The sequence below is a fragment of the Falco biarmicus genome, chromosome 6 (assembly GCF_023638135.1).
Source record: "Falco biarmicus isolate bFalBia1 chromosome 6, bFalBia1.pri, whole genome shotgun sequence".
Lineage (NCBI taxonomy): Eukaryota > Metazoa > Chordata > Aves > Falconiformes > Falconidae > Falco > Falco biarmicus.
The window spans coordinates 38233128-38254239 of NC_079293.1; the positions used below are offsets into that span (position 1 = coordinate 38233128).

At 38.7% G+C, this 21112-nt stretch overlaps 1 protein-coding gene across 23 annotated transcripts in view; it reads right to left on the minus strand.

The window, feature by feature from the left end:
- The window catches only part of AFDN (afadin, adherens junction formation factor), a 132081-nt gene that overhangs the window by 7176 nt on the left and 103793 nt on the right, over positions 1 to 21112 (minus strand). For 6 of the 23 annotated variants that reach the window (XM_056342931.1, XM_056342927.1, XM_056342926.1 and 3 more), the window contains 9 exons: positions 16907 to 16972; positions 16676 to 16749; positions 16045 to 16163; positions 14822 to 15016; positions 14490 to 14581; positions 13862 to 14050; positions 10192 to 11214; positions 3167 to 3301; positions 690 to 981 (listed from right to left, as the gene is read on the minus strand). In XM_056342931.1, coding sequence (XP_056198906.1) covers positions 690 to 981; positions 3167 to 3301; positions 10192 to 11214; positions 13862 to 14050; positions 14490 to 14581; positions 14822 to 15016; positions 16045 to 16163; positions 16676 to 16749; positions 16907 to 16972 — 2185 coding nt within the window. Of the gene's footprint in view, positions 1 to 464; positions 982 to 3166; positions 3302 to 8305; positions 8342 to 10191; positions 11215 to 13861; positions 14051 to 14489; positions 14582 to 14821; positions 15017 to 16044; positions 16164 to 16675; positions 16750 to 16906; positions 16973 to 21112 lie in introns of those variants that run through there. The other 17 variants (XM_056342915.1, XM_056342920.1, XM_056342917.1 and 14 more) reach the window with 10 other exon arrangements.

Below are 21112 nucleotides of genomic sequence, written 5' to 3' on the forward strand. Positions count from 1 at the left end.
CCCTGGTACCAATGAAAGCAGAAGATAAGCTCTGTCCACGAACCCATCAGAAAAGGCTTCCTGTGTTTAAGAAAGGTGCACTTCCAGATGCCCTGAGTAAACAGTGGTCAGTCATACAAAACAAATCACTGAAAAATAGAGTGAAAGCCAAAACCAACAGTACTTTGAATTGGTTGAGTAACAGTTAAAATAATTTGATTCATTGTGTGAAAGACGGAATTTTTGCTTTTGAAGAGTTTGGGTAAGGAACAAGGAAATTTGAGAGATCAAAACAATTAAAAATTGGAGGATTCATGTATTAATATCAGGATTTAAGTTAGATCACCATTGTGAAAATAGCGATTAAGTGGGGGGGAGGGGGGGGAGAAAAAAAAAAAATCACAAAGTAAGCGATTCAATCTACAGCACCAGAGTTGAGAACATGAGGATAGTTCTGTAGAGACGACTGATTTCATGGTGTCTACCTTTAGAGTTGCTGGCATGGATGATACTCTGTTTGTTTTGTGGGGGAGGGGGCTGGCTTTTTTTGGCAGTAGTACTGTTGGCATTGACTGGAGATGACTGGAATGAGTTCGAAAGAAAGAGGCCATCTGAAACTGGGCGAGGCTGGCGGGAGGACTGCTGTGGCTTAAGGGTGGCAGGAGGGAAGTCACCATAAGATTTTCTTGTGCTGGAGTACTTATCCTGACCTGCTAGATTGGAATCCTCCTCCTCCTCATCATCATCATTGTATGCAACAAACTTGGCAGTATAAATCGTGTCAGGGGAGAGGACCTGTGTTTTGAGGTAAGAGGTGTTTCGCTGAGGTGGGGGAGGAGGAGCGTTAGATGAAGGGGTTGGGGATGGGAGTTCATATTCCCGTGGAAGTGGAGGTCTGTACAGACCAGGCTCGTCAGGTTCCAGTAATCTTCGTTCTGCTTCATCATGCTGCCTGCGCCTTTCAGCCTCTAAGCGACTGTAATACTCCTCTTCCTGCCGCCTCTGTAAGTCCAGAGGAAACAGAAACACAGTGGTCAGAAAGGCAAGACCTTTCAATCTTAGAAAGATTTAAGTTTTCCATCACTGAACCACAAACAACTTTTTTTTGTCTCCTTTTCTGGCAATAAGCAGGGCATCTATATGGACTCACACAAAGAATATTTACTACGATGAAAAAAATGGCAGTTGTCCTGTAACACAGTGTTGCTGTTATTTCCAGATTTACCACTGCCTGTGGTAACTAAGGCAACTGCCTGTGTGAACCAAGGGTGATTCCAGCATTTATTGCTCAGAACGTAACTAGAGTTAATAAGGGGCAGGTTTACTAAAGCTGTAAAGAAACTGTGGGAGAGGAAAATAACTAAAATTAACTACCATCTTAAAAAAGGAACTTTGTAATTTTGCTGCATGCTTATACAATGTAAATTAACCAACAGAGTCTTGGAATGGATGACTCCTAACAAAGCTTCTAGTATAAATCCCAGGAAAACTACTTTCACATAGAAATCAAACAACAGAAATTTTCTGAAACAGACATCAAGTAACTGGTTTTAAAAAAAATTATAAAAACCAAAAAAACTCTATGCTAATGGTATTTATACGAGTCTATTGACCATTTAAAAGGCCATGAAATATCTTCTTTGTATTTTTTGAGTTAAAAGATTTTTACTAGTTTGAAACTAAACAGCATTTAATTCTGTTCAGCCCTTGTCTAACCCACACTGTAAATTCATACAAGGGTCTATTCAGTATTTTGTTTGATAACAAATGAAAACATACTTGGAAACTGTATGCTACAAAAAAACTTTTGTCTAAGCATAATATGACTTCTGCTGGGAATATGTGACGTTTTGAATCACCATCCTTTCTGTTTTTAATCCGTACGTTTAAAAAATTCCACCTTAACTGCTTATCTTCCTCACACCATGAGCCAGTTATCCTAAAAAACTAATAAATAAATTTGATCTCGTCCATCTACAGCAAGGTCATGAAACTCATCTCCCTGTACTATTCTCTAAAGCCACGGTAGTGGTCAGATGGTACTGAGCTCTGAGGTGGTAGATGTACAAGTGCCTCAGTCAAGACCTGTCAGTGAAAACCCTTTAAAGTGTGTGATCCAAATGTCCTTTGGCTGCGTCACTGCCAGAAAATAAGAAAAACTTGGCCGAGTTTTTTGTTTTGTGTTTTTTGTTTGTTTTTCTAACTTCCTACAGTGTACTTTCCTCAAGCCAGATAGACCTTCCTCACCTATCACCACCCTCAGCTTAGCTTTCTCCTACTCATCACCCCATACCGCTCACGGAAAAGTGTCTAACACGGCTTGAAAACCACCTAACAAAACAAATTTAATGAAGTTAATACATCCAAGGGTTTTGAGTTTTTGATTATTTTTTTTTGTTTAAAATATATTTGCTCAGTCTACCAAGATGAAATTTCTCTCAACATTAAAAGCTTTCTTCATTCTGAAGTCAGTGTTACCAACAGGAAAGCCTTCAATCTGGACAACAATAACTGTTCTTTCTTTAGGAAGAAGAGAGTCTTAACAAACGTGCTAAGAATCAAATGAGGTGCTTTGATTTCCAGTTTTGAACAATAAAGCTTCTCAAATTCATGTTCTAAAGGACCATGCCATCTGTTTGATGGCCCAGCGATTTAGCTGCTGAAATTATTTACTTCCTTCTTGGAAACCAATTCCCTTTCCTCCTATAGTCCAAACATAAAAGACACTATGGAATACTCATCTCCACTGTATTTTATATTTTTATCTGTAAAACAATTACTGCAAAAATATGTGCCATCTCCGAGACACAGCAAAACCCAACACCACTAACTCAGCCATCACAGTAAAGGTGGCAGGTAAGGCACGCGGGGGCTGAAGGCAACCAGGAGATGACAGATTTCTGCCGTAGCCTTCAGAAAAGGTTCCGAACCCCATCCCCTGCCCCTGCTAAAAACCTTCAGCCGCTAAAGCCTACACTACTGTTTCTGCAATACCGATCAACTGCAGTCACCACAAACAGGCTACTTGTTGAATTACTTCTTGTTCTATATTGGATAAACTGAAGCCTTTGGCCATGGCCCTTATCACTAGGAATAGCGTGTTTAAGCCCAACATTGAGCTGCTACTGGCCAGCCTAAAGAGGAGAGAGGCCCGTAAGAACCCCTGCAGCACTCAGAAGACCACAACCTTTTCTTCAGCCTCTCTTCTGGTCCGCTCCTCCTCTTGCTGTCGGCGCTCTTCTTCCTGCCTGGCCCTGTCTTCTGCTTCTCGTTTGCGCATTTCTTCAAGTTGTTGCTGCCGTCTGCGTTCTTCATCCTGTAACTAACAGAGACACATCTTTAATCTTTGTGTTACTCCTCTGGGTAAGATGTGTCCAAAAAAAAAAAAAAGTAACCCAAGTATTTGCATCTAAAAGTAACTCATTCAGTAGAAAATGCTATATGCTACAGACAAATCAATATAATTTCCAGCTGTTAAGAGTACACTTAGGTTACACTGGTTACACTAAAAAAAAAAATAAATGTACAGAACTACATAGATAAAAGCACAAAACACAAAACACACAAGTGACATTTTTTGCAGTCATATATGAACCCCTAGCAGCAGGCTGAGGCAATTCAATATTCCAGACAGCTTCAGCAACCGTAGTCTCATAGGTGCAGTAAAGTGAAATTAAATACCTGGAACCAACAGTCCACAGCTCCAGCAGCCAATTGGTTTTTCATTTTGGATTAGTATTTAAGCACCGGAAAATCATGACTCATTAGTCAAAGGGTCAATCCATTTAAAGTAACAGGCTCATTCAGCAAGTCTGCAAATAGTCTCGGGAGATAAATAAAATCTCCCACTGTATCTGCAACAGATGTGTTTTGGAAAAAGCAGAGTGCCAGGCAAAGAAATCTTTGACTAATGAGATTAAACAGCTCACACGAACAACTGATGTCCAACACACAATACTACTTTACATATGCTTATCATAAAAGCTGCACATAAAAGCTACAAAAATTCAAACTTTGCCTGATTCTCTAAAGCTAACAGTATCTAATCCCTTGATGGACAGGAATATTCACTGGTGCAATAATATTCACAAGTACAAGTTAACTGGACTACGTGCTGTGTTATTTCTTACTGCAGCATACGTTTTAACGTGACAACCACAGCACTCTGCCCCACCCCCTGCCAAGATCTTTTATACTGATTGGTATAAATCAGTAAATCATTGGATCTTGCTATAAGCTGCATGTAACACAGATACTTCTCTACTCCTGGATTTCTTTTCACAATCTAATTTCATTTACAGAGGAAGGCCCCTAAGATACAAAGCAGCTTTAACAGACTTTGTGAGGAGAACATTCATATAGATATCTCTTCCCCCAGTTAATTAACAGGAAATGTGTTTTAAAGCAGATTAGGTTTCCTAATCAATTTTCCAATCAATTCTAAAAACAAATTTTGTTTTTTGGACTAATTTTCTGGTAATTATTTTCCCCTGCTGTTCATGTCATATTTGTGTTATGGGTATCTTTATGACCTTGTTCAACAGGTAATTTTGAAAACATTTGCCTTCTACATCTTCAAGCAGCTATATGGACTAATTGCAGTGAAAACACCTCTCATTTGAAGTGTTAAAAACCTACCGGTTTTGAGCATGAAAGAGCAAAATTAATTTCATTTAGGCAGTAATCTGGCAAACGTATACTAGAGGATGCTACCTCCAAGCAAATTCCCCTTATTTAGGGCTAAAACTTTTGTAACTCCTAACTGAAAACGACATAGAGATCAAGCTCAGCATACATGGTAGAGCAGAGAATCAAGTAGCTAACCAGCTCCCTGCTTGGATTAAGTCCTCTTCTTGTCTTGGTTATTAAAAAGACATTATTTTAGCAAAGGAGATAATATTGCTGTCAAAAGGAAAGACAGCTATTAATTTGAAAGAGTTTCTAGAAGAGAAGTAATTTCCGGTTGTGGGTTGTTTTTTTTTTTTAAAAAAAAAAGGCAAAAAACCGCACAGTTAAAAAATATAGGAAAATTCCTTGACTTTGTCCCAGTTGCATTCAGAGAAAAAACTCTGGTCGTGGCAGTTACTAATCCCAAGTTACGGCATGGACGCCTTTTTGTTTAGTAGCAAATATTCCTATTCAAATGCACTTAAAACTTTAAGGAAATATTTCAAACTAAAATAAAGAGGAAATAGGACTGGGTCTTTTTTAATTTCTTGTGACCCTAACTAAAGAAAGGAGGGAAAACTTGGCAGGGTGCCCACCTGGGAACCGTTGTTAACATCTGAACCATAACAAATGTAAAGACAACTGTACCCAGGTCAGAGGCTATTCTAAACATAACACCTAGTAAAAAAGCCAAAAAAACTGCATGTAAGGCACAAGCAGGGATAAGAGAGTGACATTTCATTTCTTTATGATTAGTACCTAGTTTCTACTTTGGAGCATTCCCAGACCAAGGCAGGGAGCAGTGGGATGGCAAGGCACGCCAGAGCGCTTGCAGGCGTTTGTGTTTGTAATTGCATACGGCAGCACCCAACTCAGACTTCATCCCAAAATTTCAAGACGGTAAGGAAAATCAGCTTCACGTCCCATTTCAAGTACAAGAGCTATTAGATTCCCAGGTTGAGTATTTTGATTTGATACTTCTCTATCCCAGTTTTTCTTCAGTTGCGATGTACTGTACTTATCACAGAATCATTAAAGTTGGAAAAGACCCTTGAGATCATCAAGTCCAGCTGTTAACCCAGGACTGCCATATGTCCATCACTAAACCTCATCCCTGAACACCGCATCTATGTGTTTTTTAAACAACTCCAGGGAAGGTGATTCCACCAAATCCCTGGGCAGCCTGTTCCAATGCTTGACCACCCTTTCAGTGGAGAAATTTTTCATAATATCCAGTCTAAACCTCCCCTGGTGCAACTTGAGGCTGTTTCCACTTGTCCTGTCACTTGTTACCTGGGAGAAGAGATCGACCCCCCCTGCCTACAGCCTCCTGTCAGGTGGCTGCAGCGAGCGATCAGGTCCCCCCTGACTTTCAGGGTTCCTCCAAAGCAGCACGTTTATATTGTAACAGGGAGAAACAACTGATCTGCACAGCCAGAGGGCCACGGAAGAGGAATCTCCCAGCTAACTGAGCAAACCAGCTAAGCACAAGGCATGAATTCTTCCCCCCTGCTTTGTCCCAGCTCTACGGCACAGTGCCAGCAGTTCCCTTAGCTGCACAACTGTCCCCCTACTGCCAACATGCACTTGCAGCACTATTCCTACCTAGGAGGGCAAGAAGCCACCCTTCTTCTGAGCTATTGCTCCTCGTAAGGATCAGCCCATCGGGCTCCTTTATCAGAAACATTAAAATATTCAGAGGACTGGCAGCGATCCAGGAAGTCTCAGATTCCAGACAAAATTTATTTCTCCAAGCACTGCTTAGAATGCTTTAAAAGAGGTTCCAGAAGAACTTTACATTAAAACCTATTTATTTATGACCAGCTAAAGCTGGTTCAGATCTGTTAGTGGCCCAGGGAATTTAAAAAGACAAACTTTAGCCAAGTTGACAAACCCTGCATTAACTATTAGCCACTTTTCATCAGCTTTATAATTAGCAGTACAGCTATCACACCAGTGCTCATATTAGACATACACAAAAAGCACTGAGCATTCAAAAGTGTATTTTTTTTTCTAGAAACAAAGTAGTAATTGCCTGGGTACATGAAGTGGCACAGGATAGCTACAACTATGCCCAGAAAGTCATGTGAACAGTATGAAAATGATGAAATTAGGAAGAAGAGGTATTTGCGTGGTATAGCATTCAATGTCATCTATTTCAGAATTAGCTTGCTTTCTTTTTTTAAAGCTAAATTTATGAACATAAATTTCAGGCCATGGGTCCATCTAGCGCAGTATTCTGTCTCTGACCATGGCAAGAAGGGCTGCACGTGAGCCTGGCCATTTCTTCTAGTACTTCCACAGCATTCAGCACGGTGCTAGAGTTGCTGGCTGGTGCAGCCTGGTGTAATCCTCTGAGCAGCCGTTTACAGGTGTGATGTCTATGAATCTGTCTAATCCATTTGTAAAGCTGATGATACTGTCTGCATTCACAGCCTCCTGTTGCAGAAAGATCCAGAATTTTACAGCCTGCTTGGCAAAGTACTTTATCTATCCCGTTGCAGCTCCAGGGGACCAAGGCTTAAGTGAAAAAATACTGGAGCAGTAATAAGAAAAAATATTGATAGATACCAAGTCTGAAAAATCCATGACTCCTGGCTTCTCCATTAATCCAGAAAGCTGACACACTTCACCTGTTTCACTGCTGTCAACTGCTTAATGCTCATGTACTACACAGACACAAAACTGAACACTTCAGACACACTTACTAAGTCTTTAGATAGAAGTATGCATTTCAGAAGGGGATTTTTTTTCTTAAAAATAAAGTAGCGCCAATTACCCAAATCTGTATTTTGAGCAGACATGTTTACAGTTTTTCCCAGCAGCACAAATTAATTGTACTAACAGGACTTGCAAGCATTACCTTTCTTTCAAATTGGTATACTGATTATATAGAAACACACTTTGAAGGGAATGTATTTCTTCTCTAGAAGACTACAGAACTCTTCTTCCATGTACCCATTTCCAATGAGAGCAATAAAATACAGAATTAGCTGGAGTCACAGCAACTGCTGCTCCAGTTTGAAAGCTGTCATGTTTTAGACGCCGGAGAATGGTATTCTGAAATTATATGTAACTTAATTGCATGTTTACGTGACCTACTTGGAAATCATAGTTCAGAAGTAATTTCTGAGTTTACAATGCATTTTTACTTTAATGAGAAAATTTTAACACCTGTAAACAACAGGGTTTCAGCATGAAACACTATGCTGTATTATTAGGCTCTCAGGACAATTTCACTTCAAATTGGAAAGGAATGGTGTTGCTAGAGTTCTTCCAAAACCTGCAGGGGTGGGGAAGGGAAAGGAGGAAATCTTACTTCATACACAGCCTGTTCATTCAAAGTTATTAGTAAGATTTTTATAAACCTGACTGCACAAAACATCAAATAAACAGGTTTATATTAGACCACCACTACAACAAACAAATCAAGCCTGCAAGCAGAACACATCTAAAAGGAAGGAAACACAGGGAAAGGAGTCACCACATCTGGAAACATTCAAATGCATGCTTACAGTTAACTTACTGCTTATTGTATTACAATAATTTTTGAACACCCAAAGCTGCCAAATCATCATCCAAGGCATATAGGGTAGTTATTAATAATATCAAGAATTGAAATGGGAAAAAGATATTGAAGAGAAGGAAACAAACATACCAAATCTAGAACAGAGATTGCTGGCACAGCAGTCTGCTGCAGGTAGTAAGAAAGGGGGGAAAAAAAAGAAAGATGCACAGTGAAAATAAAGATAGGTTAGACTTGCGCTATTTCAAAAGCATTTTCTTTTATTTGTTAAGTCAGCTGCTTTAGAACGAGGAACTGAATTGACATAATCCTGAAATACAGAAATGAAAACAATCAATTAATCCAAAGTTTTTATCAGTATTGGTTTGACTCATTCAAAACCTCAGTAATTCTCCAGAGATGCTACTTATTACATCTCTAGTAGTATAGACAGTGTAATGTACCAAAATGCAAACATTACTTCAGTTCAAAACAACTGTTATTTTTTAGTTTCAAAATGTTCCAAAATGCTGGAAGAACTTTATGCACAAACAGTATTTTAAATCCAGCACTTAAAGAGAAGGCTGATATAACGTTATGCAACACAACTGGCTTTCTATAAATGACAGATGGCTTTTTTAGCCTTGCTACACTAAAATTTTGAAGACACTGTTTGTTAAAATGGCAGTTTTACATGGATTTTTTATGCCCACAGGTAACTGCCTATGTGCTACAAATTACATGTTAGCGATGCTGGGCTTTAACATAACCCGTTTGCCAAAGATATATTTAGCTTTTCCTTTCTTCAGTTTCCAAGTTTGAGGTATCTATTGTTTTACACAGTAATAAAGTTAGCCACAAGAAAAAAGGAAAGCAATGCAGACTGCAGTGAATATGAGAAGAGTTAAGTTTAGGAAATCAAGCTGCCAAAACAATCCTTAACTCAAATACTACTCAAGCCAATAGCTATTTCTGAACATCAAAATAAGCATGTACAAACATTTATTAAGAATTAGAAACTGCCTATCACAGAATTAAATCCAGTTTTCAAGATAAACAGACAGAAGACACCCAGCATATTACAGAGCTAGTTTTTAAGCCTGTCAGAGCACAGCTATCGGTATATAACTTTGGTATCCGTGCTATTATTCAGAGAAGACAGATTTTCCTATAGAAATTGTTTCTCAGTAACAATAGATTTAACACATTCTGAGAGGCAACAGCCATCAGCAGCGTTAAGAACTTTATCACACTATTTAGTTGTATTACCTCATTACATACATTATGAGCTTTCACAGTACTGAAGCTAAGGTAAGCAAACCTTGTCAGATACTGATTAAGCTGGACATCATGCAAAACGCAGTTATGTATGAGCTGGAGCCCTAGACAGGGTGCACTAGTTGTTAGAGAACCACCAAAGCCACACGGCTCAACGTAACGCTTCACTCCCCCCGGCACTACTGGGGTCACCACTGAGGTGGTGGTAGAGGTAGCAGCTACTTTATACCCCAGCTTTTACTTGGAGCAGACCAGCAAGGTGGAATCTCAGTTCAGTTCACTGTTTTCTGGAAACAGCATGCATTCCGTGTCTGTGTTCAGGTCCAAGACTGTAAGAACTCTTAAAAGCAAACATATTGGGGGTGGGGGTTAGGAATTACACCATTTTTGTTCCCGACTCTCCTAGAGACTTTCATAATTTCAAATGTTTTTGCTTACCTTCCAGTAAGAAAACTCCTGCCATATTTAACTTTCTAATCCTGCTCCAGGTACATAGCAAAATCCTTTTATCCAAAGGGAATTTCTTTCCCCACAATCAGAAAAGTAAATGTGACTGCCAACTTGGATCCTACAATCCTGTCATAATACATCACTTAACTGGTCAAGCCACTGTAAATAAGCAATTTTAAAATTCAAGGTATTTAAGAAAGGTTCATCCTCCTTTACTCTGTAAGAACATCAAAATACTTAGACAAAGCCAGAGAACCCATCAAGATACAGATTTACAATACTTTCATCTAGAAAGGATTATCCCTTTTTACCCTTGCTCTTCTTTCTGCCTCCAGTCGCTGCATGATGAGCATAGTATCCACATCATCATCCTCCTCTTCATCATCATCTTCATCCTTTTGCTTTGACTCTTGAAGTCGCTTTTGGAACTGCCACTCAAGCATGAGTTTGCGGAGGCGGTCATTTTCTTCTGCTGTACGATCGGGCTTGTTCTGAAGTTCCTGAATCTCTTTACTCAGCATGTCCACAATGTGCATCTGCTGCTGCTTCTCCAGCTTCTCCTTAGCATCCCGTTTCCAGGGATCTGGAGAGAGGCTATCACTAGAGGACAGTTCTTCCTTGCTGATAGTAATGTACTGGAGATCTCTCCGCTCAATAGTCCGAGGCTGCTGTTGGGGCTGCAACTCTCGAATGACAGTTTCTTGAGACCTCTGCAAAGTTGAAGGTTTTTCTGATTTCACTTGTTGAAGAGAAACAGGAGGAACCACAGGCTGAGCAGGAATTAGTGGCTGAGAACGCATTTGGCCCAGTTTTCTCTCCTGCTCACGACGTTTCCTTTCTCGCTCCTCTTCCAAACGTGCCTTTTCCTTTTCATACCACCTCTGATGCTCTTCTCTCTTTTTACGCTCAGCAGCAGCGACCTGGGAGGATGCTTGTGCTCCTATCTGATTTGGAGGGGGAGGGGGAGGCAGAGGCAAATCCATTTGTAGTTCATCAAATTCAGCTGCATAATGCACTGGAGGCGGTGGTGGTGGAGGGGGAAGATCTGTTCTGATGGGCTGGGAAATGGCCACTGGAGTCGGCTGGCTGGTAGCTGGAGTTTTCCAACGGCCAGGTCCACTTTTAGTTAAACAGGAACCAGGCGAGACTGGTTTGGATGAATGGTTCAGGTGTTCTTGGCTAGACGTGCTAGAATCCACGGATGAATTCATCCACTGATCACTGTCTGACTTCCGATCGAGGTACTCTACATCCTTCCGTATAACAACTTCCAAACGATTCCTCTCTGGCTGGAAAACTTTATCTCTGAGTTCTTCCTGGGAACGAGCTACACGCTGGAAAAAAAAAAAAATCAAATAAGGCATGTATTTCACAGTCTGTCTATATTAAAACGTATTTGAAAATGGCTCACAAACTGCATTCTTATTGCCAAAGGTAATTACTTTTAATGAGTTTAAGCATTTCCATGCCCAGCAAGTTTCCCAGAATCAACAATAAAATATTCTTCTCAGTCTTTTTAGATCGTTCAAGTGATGGAAGACTTTGCAACCTCCGAAATGCCTGGAAACCTGGACTGGGAAGAAGGATGAAGGCAAAATGGAGTCTAAGCTGAAAACCTCCCCAGCTCACAATTTCTCACGGCTATCCCTGACACCCCCTCCCCCACATGTGAGCATGACAGTCCTGGCAACTCAGAAGAGCAGCTCAGGCGTACCAGCTCCGCCATTCAGGCTTCAACTGGCTTTACTGCACTTTTTTTCCTATTGGGAAGGCAACCAGAAAAGCTGCAGAGGGAGAGACAAGACAGCCTGTGCCCATCCTCCTCCATTAACAGGCGGGATGACCCGCGCGTGCGGGAAGCTCCTGTTACTACAGCACCACTCACTGGAACGGGATCTGGGCAGGCAGGTCTCATTCTACCTGCTCTGGGGGCATGGATGTGTTGGTTTGCGCTTTTGTCACCTTTTTAGCATGTCAAACAGCAAGTCTTTTAACAACCTCAAGGTCTCACTGCATTGTACAACCTCCTGAAAAAAAAATACTGGACCATAAATTAGGCTTATCAAATCTGTTAATGATTTTTGTGAAGCAAATATTTGTACTTTTAATGTTAGGAAGTACTAAGCACTGAAAACATAATGTACCAATTATCAACAACTGAGAGAAGACTAACAAAGCAAAATCTTTTTCTTTTTTTCTCCATCAATGACCTTAACTATGACCTCTAAAGAATGCCTTCTTTGAGATGAACAAGCGTATTTTTTATGCTCTATTAGTCCAGCAGAGCTGAACACACAGCTATTTGTGTTACATTTGCTGTACAGATGCACCTAGCCAAACAGTTTGCTAATGCCTTCAGAACAGTAAACAGGCATTTCACATCAGTCAGTAGCTTACAGCAACTTTTTTTACAAGGCCAGTTCTCACTGTAAAGATTACAAGGATTTTTTTAAAGTATTTTTTTTTAAAGTCTATTTTCCTCTAATTTTCAACTTCAAAGAATTATCGTGTGGTGCAGGAAAATTGCGTACACTTTCAGTGTTTGTAAGAAGCTAAAGCTTCTGGACATTTGCTGTATGAAAGTGCTTTTCTGCACTGCATTCAGCCTTAAGACCATAGTTCAGATTTGGTACCTGTCAACAACGTTAACAGACAAGGTGTGTCTCACCAGGTTAAACTACCTTGTCTAAGCTACTCACTTAAGCTTGTCTTAAGTAGGGAAGAAACGCATGTGCAGGCAGCAATTCAGCCCGTTACAACAAATGCGTAGGAACCATTCCCTGCTACCAGCCTGCCTGTCCCATCACTGACAGAGTGGATAGGTATTCAGCTGTGCAGCTAAGATTGAGATGAAATCATGAAATGCAAATGAGTTGAGCACAGAAATTCAGCAAAATATTTCCATAGTGATTTGCCACAGTCATTTAACTTGCAGCACCCTACTTTGGGTATAACATCCATATTCTTAACAGCTGCAATAATTAGGATTTGGTATCTATAATACTGGGGGGGGGGGGGGGGGAGAAGAGTACTAAGTTTTCATTCAATTGACCTTTTACTGAATTTACTTGCTGATACATGTGTGAGTAATCGATAACCAATCCTTACTTTGCTTCTGTGACACAATCGCAAGATAATTTACCAGACACTGTTTTTCCAAAAGTAAAAAAAACCATGCTGATCCTGCTGTAAGGCTCTGCTTTTATCACAAATTAAGAAACAGAAAAACAGAAGTTTTCTCTATATATTTTTAAGTCTCTGGTGGATTAGAGAAAAAGATGGTCCAGTGAGTGGATTCAGTAGATCTAGATTTAATTTCCTGTATGGATTTGAGTAAAGTCCTCATTTAAAAAGAGAAGAACAACATTATTTTCTGAATTTATAGAAGGTACAAGGGAAGGGTAAATTCACTTCAGGTCAAGAAGCATCTGCACTTTCATAATAGATGCAATTTGCATGTTGTTGTTTTTTAACTGAGAGCAGGGAATGTGTTTCAGTAAAGACCTTGGATAGATCTCGAGGTAGTGTTTTATTTAATTTTTAGTACTTCGCCCTGTCACTTAAACAATGCACTCTGCAAGCAAGAGATTTTTCCACATAAATCTTCTTGGAAGAGCAAAATATTTAGTTTGCATTTCAGAAAGCCACAAAACATTTTACAGGACAAACCCTACTACCATCTACAACCCATTACCTCTAACAGGGTATTAAACCATCCCAGATAACAAGACTGCAGACCATGATAACATAAAATCCTACGGAGGGAGAAAAAAGAAAATAAAAATAAAAAGAGTAGGGTTTCTGAACCCAAGCCAATCTTGGCAAAAGTACAGTTGCTCCCCTCCCATGGTATAGTTTCTCGTCAACAGCCCAGAGGTTATAGAGTTGACTGTTCTGCAAAAATGTCTCCAGCAGTCTGGGAGTGGAAAGCAACCAGTTTCTTTCTGGTTTTTTCTTGTATTGAAAGAAATTACTTCTCACCTGCATTGTAGTATTGATAGAATGATTACTTTCTGCCTGGACCTGTGGTTTTTCTTCATAATTTGGCCACTGACTCTGAGCTGGACCCATTCGATCCTGGGACTTTGAAGCTGGGAATGTGAAATATTCTCTAGTATAGGTCTGTGTTGGGATGGGATAAGCTTCAGGTCGTGGGGGCAGAGTCTGTTCCTGAAAAAGGTTGAAAGAACGTAAGGTAGAATTTTCTGATCACACAGATCTGTACATAATGATATTCTAAACATGCATTCTCCAAATGTTTTCTTTTGGCTCATAACAGCATTATTTGTCTGGAACAGGAGATAAAGAGGTTGTCTGGTATCAAATATAATTGTGGTTATGACTCACGCTTTTATGGTCTGCAAACAAGTACACAATATTGTACAAACCTAAGAAATCACATGGACAACTTCATGAACAAAATTTAATAAAATCACTGAAAGCTGTCTCGATCTTTCATTAGCTGTAATAAGCAAAACCCCCACCCAGTCACTAGAATCAGCATTATACTATGTTCAAATATTTAAGACACTGGTTTAACTGAAGCACACTGGCACTATTGATAGCTAAGGAAAGTTTAATAGCAAGCATTTTGCTTGCCACTTCTGACCTCTGTACAAAGATTTCCAGTAGAGACTGAGGTTATTTTGGTGGTAGTTCCAGATGCATAAGCATTCTTTCCCCCAGGGCTTGGAGGCTGATCTGTTGGAAAGTTAAAGGCAGCATTTACATGACTGTTAATAATAATTTACGTGATTTAGTAAAGCAGTAGCATTCACAAAATAAATATGATTTTTCCTTTGAACAGTTCTAACAAGAGGCTTGCTCCAAATGTTACTACTACGTTGGTATTTTAAAACAATCACCCCCTTTTTTAAATTCAACAGCCTCTAAAATAGTGGTGGAGGCATCTACCCCTAAAAGAAGGATAATCTTACTTACTTGCTACATTGGGACTGGAGCGATGATCAGCTCTGTTCTTCATTAATCTATCATCCCCTGGCAGCTTCTTTGGTTCACTGTACTCAGTCCATGGCAGCTGGGGGCTCTCAGGTGACCCATTCTGAGTGGCGTTATTATACAGCTCAAAGCCTTCACTCTTTGGTCGGGGTTTACCTGAGCCACGGCGGTCAGAAACTGTAACAGTTGGATATGTATTTTCCCCCTTTCACTTATATTAACTACTATCTAGCATATTCTTTTCCAAACCAGAGCTACCTTGCATTTATAATTAAAAATCAGTTCCCAGTAAAGCAAATGCTAGACTTTAAAACTTTTACTTCTTCAGATACACAATCCCACTCTTGTATCAACTACACAGGATTCCTTTGATTTGTAAGCTTCAAAAGAGCTTTTGAGAAGGTACCACAGTATCTGGAAAAGCCAAATGTGCTTTACTGAAAAGCCTCTTGCTGACTGAGGCATATGGCATCTGGGATGGTGTTGTAAACTGTGATAATAAGGGTTTAGTCTTTTAACCCATTCTTTTCTACACTGTAGTTCTACCCTATATGTAGAAAAGGTCTTCCTTTACAAAATTATTTCCTTTACCACATTATTTTACCTAAGACTTAAACGTGTCTGTTGTTAGTTCACTACAGTAGGATGATAAAATCTAACATTGGAGAAACATCCAAGAACTACCTATGATCAGACATGGAAACTTAAGAATACACGTTTCAGTATTTCTAGTTTAAAGAAAAATAATTCAGTGGCAAAACATGTACTAGGGGCTTTTGTTTCTATTTATTTCTCTCTTAGTAATTACGTTGCAATCTGTGGTTACAAGGAAGTCATATTCTGAGAGGAGGAGAGAAGATTTTATATAAGGAATAAAAAAAGCCATTGAAGTTTAATGCCCTTTGTATTCATTATATTCCATTTGTCTGAAGCAATTTTTATTTTAACCAGAACTGTGCTTAAATGCTTTTTTTTAAACAGGTGCATATACAAAGCATTTATTAATTACTAGACTCGCATAATTTCAAACAATACTTGAAATAAGATGAACTTCTGATAAGAAAGAGATGCTTCTTCTCTGTGAAATTATGTTTCTTTTCCGATTTAATATTTTGGTAATGTGTGGCAAGCTACTGTGAATTATATTTTCTGCATGCTAAGCCTTACAAAACTGTTTTCAACATAAATAATATTAGCATTTTTACCTCTTTGCATCATTGGGGATGGCTGATTAAGCAGAGTTGCCAGACCATGGTAAATTGCTCCTTGTTTTGCTACTTCTAGTGTTACTACGGAACCTGTCCTAGTCATAAGTTCTGCTGCCCTGCAATAAAAGCCAAAGCAAATAAAATAAAATTAGGCACTGTATTACTTAGTTCTCCTTATTATCAGTTGGTATGTCATGACTTCTCATGTTTGAGTAATCTTCTGTTTGACAAAACACTCTCTGATTAATATTTAAAATCACTTTGAAAAAATTAGAAGATGATGACTAGAAGATGTAATTATTAAACATACACCACCTACAGGCAAGTACTGTTTTCAGTTTCTACAGATAAAGGTCAGAAGCCATAATATTTAAAATTAAGAGCTAAATAAATTATGCTCCAAACTAAAGCCCAAACCTGTAATACAATCTCTCCTACATAGATAACCTATATCTTATACAGAAAATACTACACGAACAGTTAAACTTGTTGCTAAGGTTATTCATAGGCAGTTATAAAAAGCCTAGACAAAGCCTGACACGCAAAAAAAAGAGCTTATGTCCTTCTTGGTAAATTATGACTACAGCATTTTCTTCATGTAAAGACACCCAAGGAAAGCATTCCATACCTTTCCTGGGACAGGCCCACCAAACTTCGACCATCCACACTGAGCAACTGATCCCCTGCAGCCAGACGACCATCCTAAATACATATTCAAGAGAGAAGAAAATTCATACACCTGTACTAACATGGTCTAAATTAAGAGTTATTCACACATATTAGTAAACAAAGGATTTAGAAGTATTTCCAAAGGATCTTTCTACCTTTTAACTTCTGATGTTTTAAGATTATTACTAACCACATCTGCAGCACCTCCTTTCACAACAGACTTGACATATATTCCAAGTTTGTCTTGACCAGCACCCTACAGAGAAAGAGGCATTGATTCATTACATTTGTATTTGATATCTTAAGCATTCCACAAGTGTTAATCACAATTTTACACAGCTAGGTAAACTTGTAAGTTCTCACTACTTTTATATGTTCCCAAACTGGAAAAAAAAAAAGATTATGCAGTAGAGAGTTACACTCATTCAAAGTCAAAAGAAATTTTTAATATTATGCCTACTGAACCTGCAAGCACTGTTAGAAGCAAAGAATATTTGTCTTACTGAAAGCTCGAGTAAGAAAGAAAATACATTAACTGAAAGTTATACAAGTTCGTTCTAATCCCATTCTAATATGAAATACTTATTCGCACTTTTACACACATTATTATTTTTTATACCTCTACGTATTCTGTTGCACAAGACTGCACTGTTTTCCTTGCTAATACCAAAATGAAACAAGGTAAACTGCAGATTACGAGAAAAAAGGAATAGAAATGCTTTTCACATTCATTAGGACCATAAAGGAGCTACTGTAAAGAAACAAACAGTGCCTCTAGTTTTACAATAAACAAGTAGACATTATAATTACTAAGTCTTTTAGAGTTGATAGAGCCAACATGTAAGTCTACTGCAAAACCATGCAATTTTGTTTGTGAAACATCTGCCTCCAAGTATTCCACTAGAGATTTTGAAAGGACTGTTAACAGTGAACTTATTACGAGACATCCAACAGATTCAAGACAAGAGAACAGAAGCATCTATTCAAGCCATGCTGTTGCATCATACACATGCTCCAATTTACACGGCACCACACCGATCAGTCTAAATGTTAGTATCACAAACCTTGAAATTGTCACTGATAACATAAGGCAACCACTTGTGATTTCATTATCTACTACAGCAAACAGTGCCATTTTACCCTGTAAGTCACTTGGAAGAAGAATGCTAGGTAAGTTTTCAAGAGTACGGTTTTTAAATGTAATGTTGCTTCCTAAAATAACCCCCCAAGTTGATTTGGTATTGAATATGCAACTTCCTCCTCCTTTCCCCCCCCCCATCTTTTCCAACTCTTTTCTTTTGGCAGCAAAAACATTAATTGCTCCCACTGTTACAATAAATTAAAAGAAAAATCAAGGTGAAGGCTATTCAGAAGCTAGTGTTATACACTGTTTTCTAAGCAAGTGAAAGACCTATTTTTATGCATTAAATCTTGAGTTAATCCCAAATGTTTACTCAAAAGCCACAGAAAAGGAATTCCTTCAAGTCCCATGATTCCAGATTAACATTCTACATGTCCAAATTTTTCATAATAATTGCTTAAGCCATACTTACAGAAAAAAAAAAAAAGAAAAAAATACGCAATAAATAACTGAAGTAAGGACACTTTTTCTGTCTGGAAAGAATATAAAGGCAGTTAAAAAAAACTAGTTACTTTTGTGTTTGGTTTTTAAAGGGCTCTAAAGAAACATCAAGGTAACTACAGAGTATTTTTAACTTTATACCAAAAAAATTGGTTGAAGTTATGAGAAACACAAGTCAGACGACAGCTAGATAAATACAATGAAAAATGAAATCGTGCTTTGTAAGTATCTTTTTCTTTTGCCCCCACCTAAGCAACCAAGAAGCATATGGGGAAGGATGACCTGGTTGACAGAACACCTACACTTCCAAGAGGGACACGGGAAGATCTCTTACCAGGAGCTCTTCAAGACTTTAACGTGACATGGGACAAGAAGGAACTTGTCTTTGTGTATTAATAATTGCTCAACTGATTGGAAGTTGTTAGTTGTCACAAGGAAGAGTAGTTTTCAGAGAAGCCTAAATAAATGTGCTATTCACCATGCTTATAAGTGTTCCAGAAAAAGGGTAAACAATAATTTAACTAAATTTACCATATAGAAAGTTTATCAACTAACTCGAAACCAAGAGTTGGAGAAGGACCACGTAATGCTGAACACTGGAGCAACAGTGTGGGGGAGTAAATTGTATTTCACTGGTCCAAATGTGAAGTCATGCTCCAACCTTGTAAGGGACTGGTCTCCATCAGGGCGCTGTCAGCACAACCAGTTACCATCTTCCCCTTGTTGGGAACTGAAAATTAAGACGATTTGGTTTACACGCTCCTTCCTCTGCCTCCAACCACTAAATATACCTAGAGGCAAACTCCTTTAGTTCCAAAGGGCAGAAGAGTCACCAGCAACTCACCCACCCACCCTTGTATTTATACCCTCACACATCACACGTATACACATATGTAACTGCAGGGACCACACAGCAGCTCTTCTCAGGGACCAGACTGGCCAAGGCTAAACAAGCATCTGGGATTGACACTGTTTTTATTCAGTCCTTGCTTCAAACGATGCTAGCAAGAATCTCATTCCCTTGGGTCCAGGAATTCAACGATCTGCCTAATACAGTCAAAGATTAGGTAAAAACAGCAAGCCTTTGGAAGAGCATTGCAATTTAAAACAGTGCACATAATCAACCAATTCAAAGATCATGGCTTTGGTACTCATGAATTACATTAGACATTATATCCATACACATCACTTTTCTTATGCTTGATTACGACGGCTAGTGTACATTAAATGTTGAAACCTTTTGTTTAAGCCCATGATATGTTCACTAGATTGCAGATAGCAATGAGATGAACATTTGCAATTGCACAAATACCCTTATAATAGTTTATAAACTGGCTTTAACTCAGAGAAAGATCTTTTTAATCACTGCTTTCAGATCCACCTTCACACATAACCTGAAATATCTGGAAGCCAACAGAACTAACAGAAAAAGAACAAAAAAACCCGTTGTTACTAAAACCTAAAGGCTCACATTAGAAAACTCTAATTCTGATCTCTCCCTTACAAAATGACACCAGCAGAACAATGAGGCTGAGAGGATAACAAGGGTGATCAAAAAAATGGAATAGCTTTCTTAAGAGAACCAAATAAATAGACACCGACTCCTTATCTTAGCAACAATCAAGGAAGTGAAGGTCTACGGGACTGTAAGTGGCACAGATTGGGTTGTTTATCATCTCTCTCATCAGTCAACAAAGAAAGCTTTCTTACTCATCCTGTCACAGATAGTGTATTTTAAACAGTAAAAACCAAAACCCAAGAACATACACAAAACACAAAACAAAAAACCCCAACCAAAAGCAAAAACATTTTCTGTAGGATTTCATAATTACATTGAGAAACTGCCAGGAACAAGACTGCTGTAGATGCCAAAGTGTAAACATGCACAAAAAAGATCACAGGCTCATGGTATGGCCCTTTAAGGGCTTTCAGAGAAGCAGCAGCAGCAGCAAGATACAGATATAAGGCACACAGAAATAAATTCTGAAGTTACAGAAAGCTAGAAACCAGGAGGAATCATCTTAATTTTTTTTTGTTCTGTACTTTGGCTAAATAACCCATATTTGGAGCATACTGACCCAGATGGATTTTTGCTCTAACTGTTCCTGTACTCTTTAGCCTTACAGTAATTCTTCATTATGATTTCAATGAGCTGGCATTTTACTCCTTGTTTCTTCTTTTTAAATGTTTTTATGAAGCCTATACAGTTTGTCAATCCCTTTCCTGTTCTTTCAAGAGGAATTATGAGCAGATGTGTTAGCTCCAAGTCATCTCGCTTAATACAAAACTAATGAATTTTGAAAGCATAAAAAATGATTTGCAAATAAATCTGTTCAGATTACATTAAAACATCTTCATCAGCTATCACATCTACTCGCATATTATTAGGACAAATGACTTCCTTCTCTGCCTAGTTCACATGCCATTTAATATGTTTGTAACAACATGCCTGTGCTCTCACTTATGCTTGGGAAGACTGCTCATTAACCATCCTCAGAGTTAACACATCTTCCTTCAACTTTTACCTTAAGCTTTATAGTAATTTGAATCCAAATTTTTAATTTCTATTGAAACAGACTTAATTTTGTTTCAGCTCCACCTTCTAGGAGAATGCATTAGAAGGAAAGGTACAGTTACTAAGGGCATAAAAAGGATGTTAATATATAGTTAGACATGCATACTAAACTCCAAAGTGAGCAAAATTCTCATGCACGTCACATGGATCTTTCTCCTATAATTTACTGACATTACAATAAAACAGGTTTCTTTGTAAACTGCTTATTAACCTGTTTCCTTTCAAAGGAACGTGAAGAT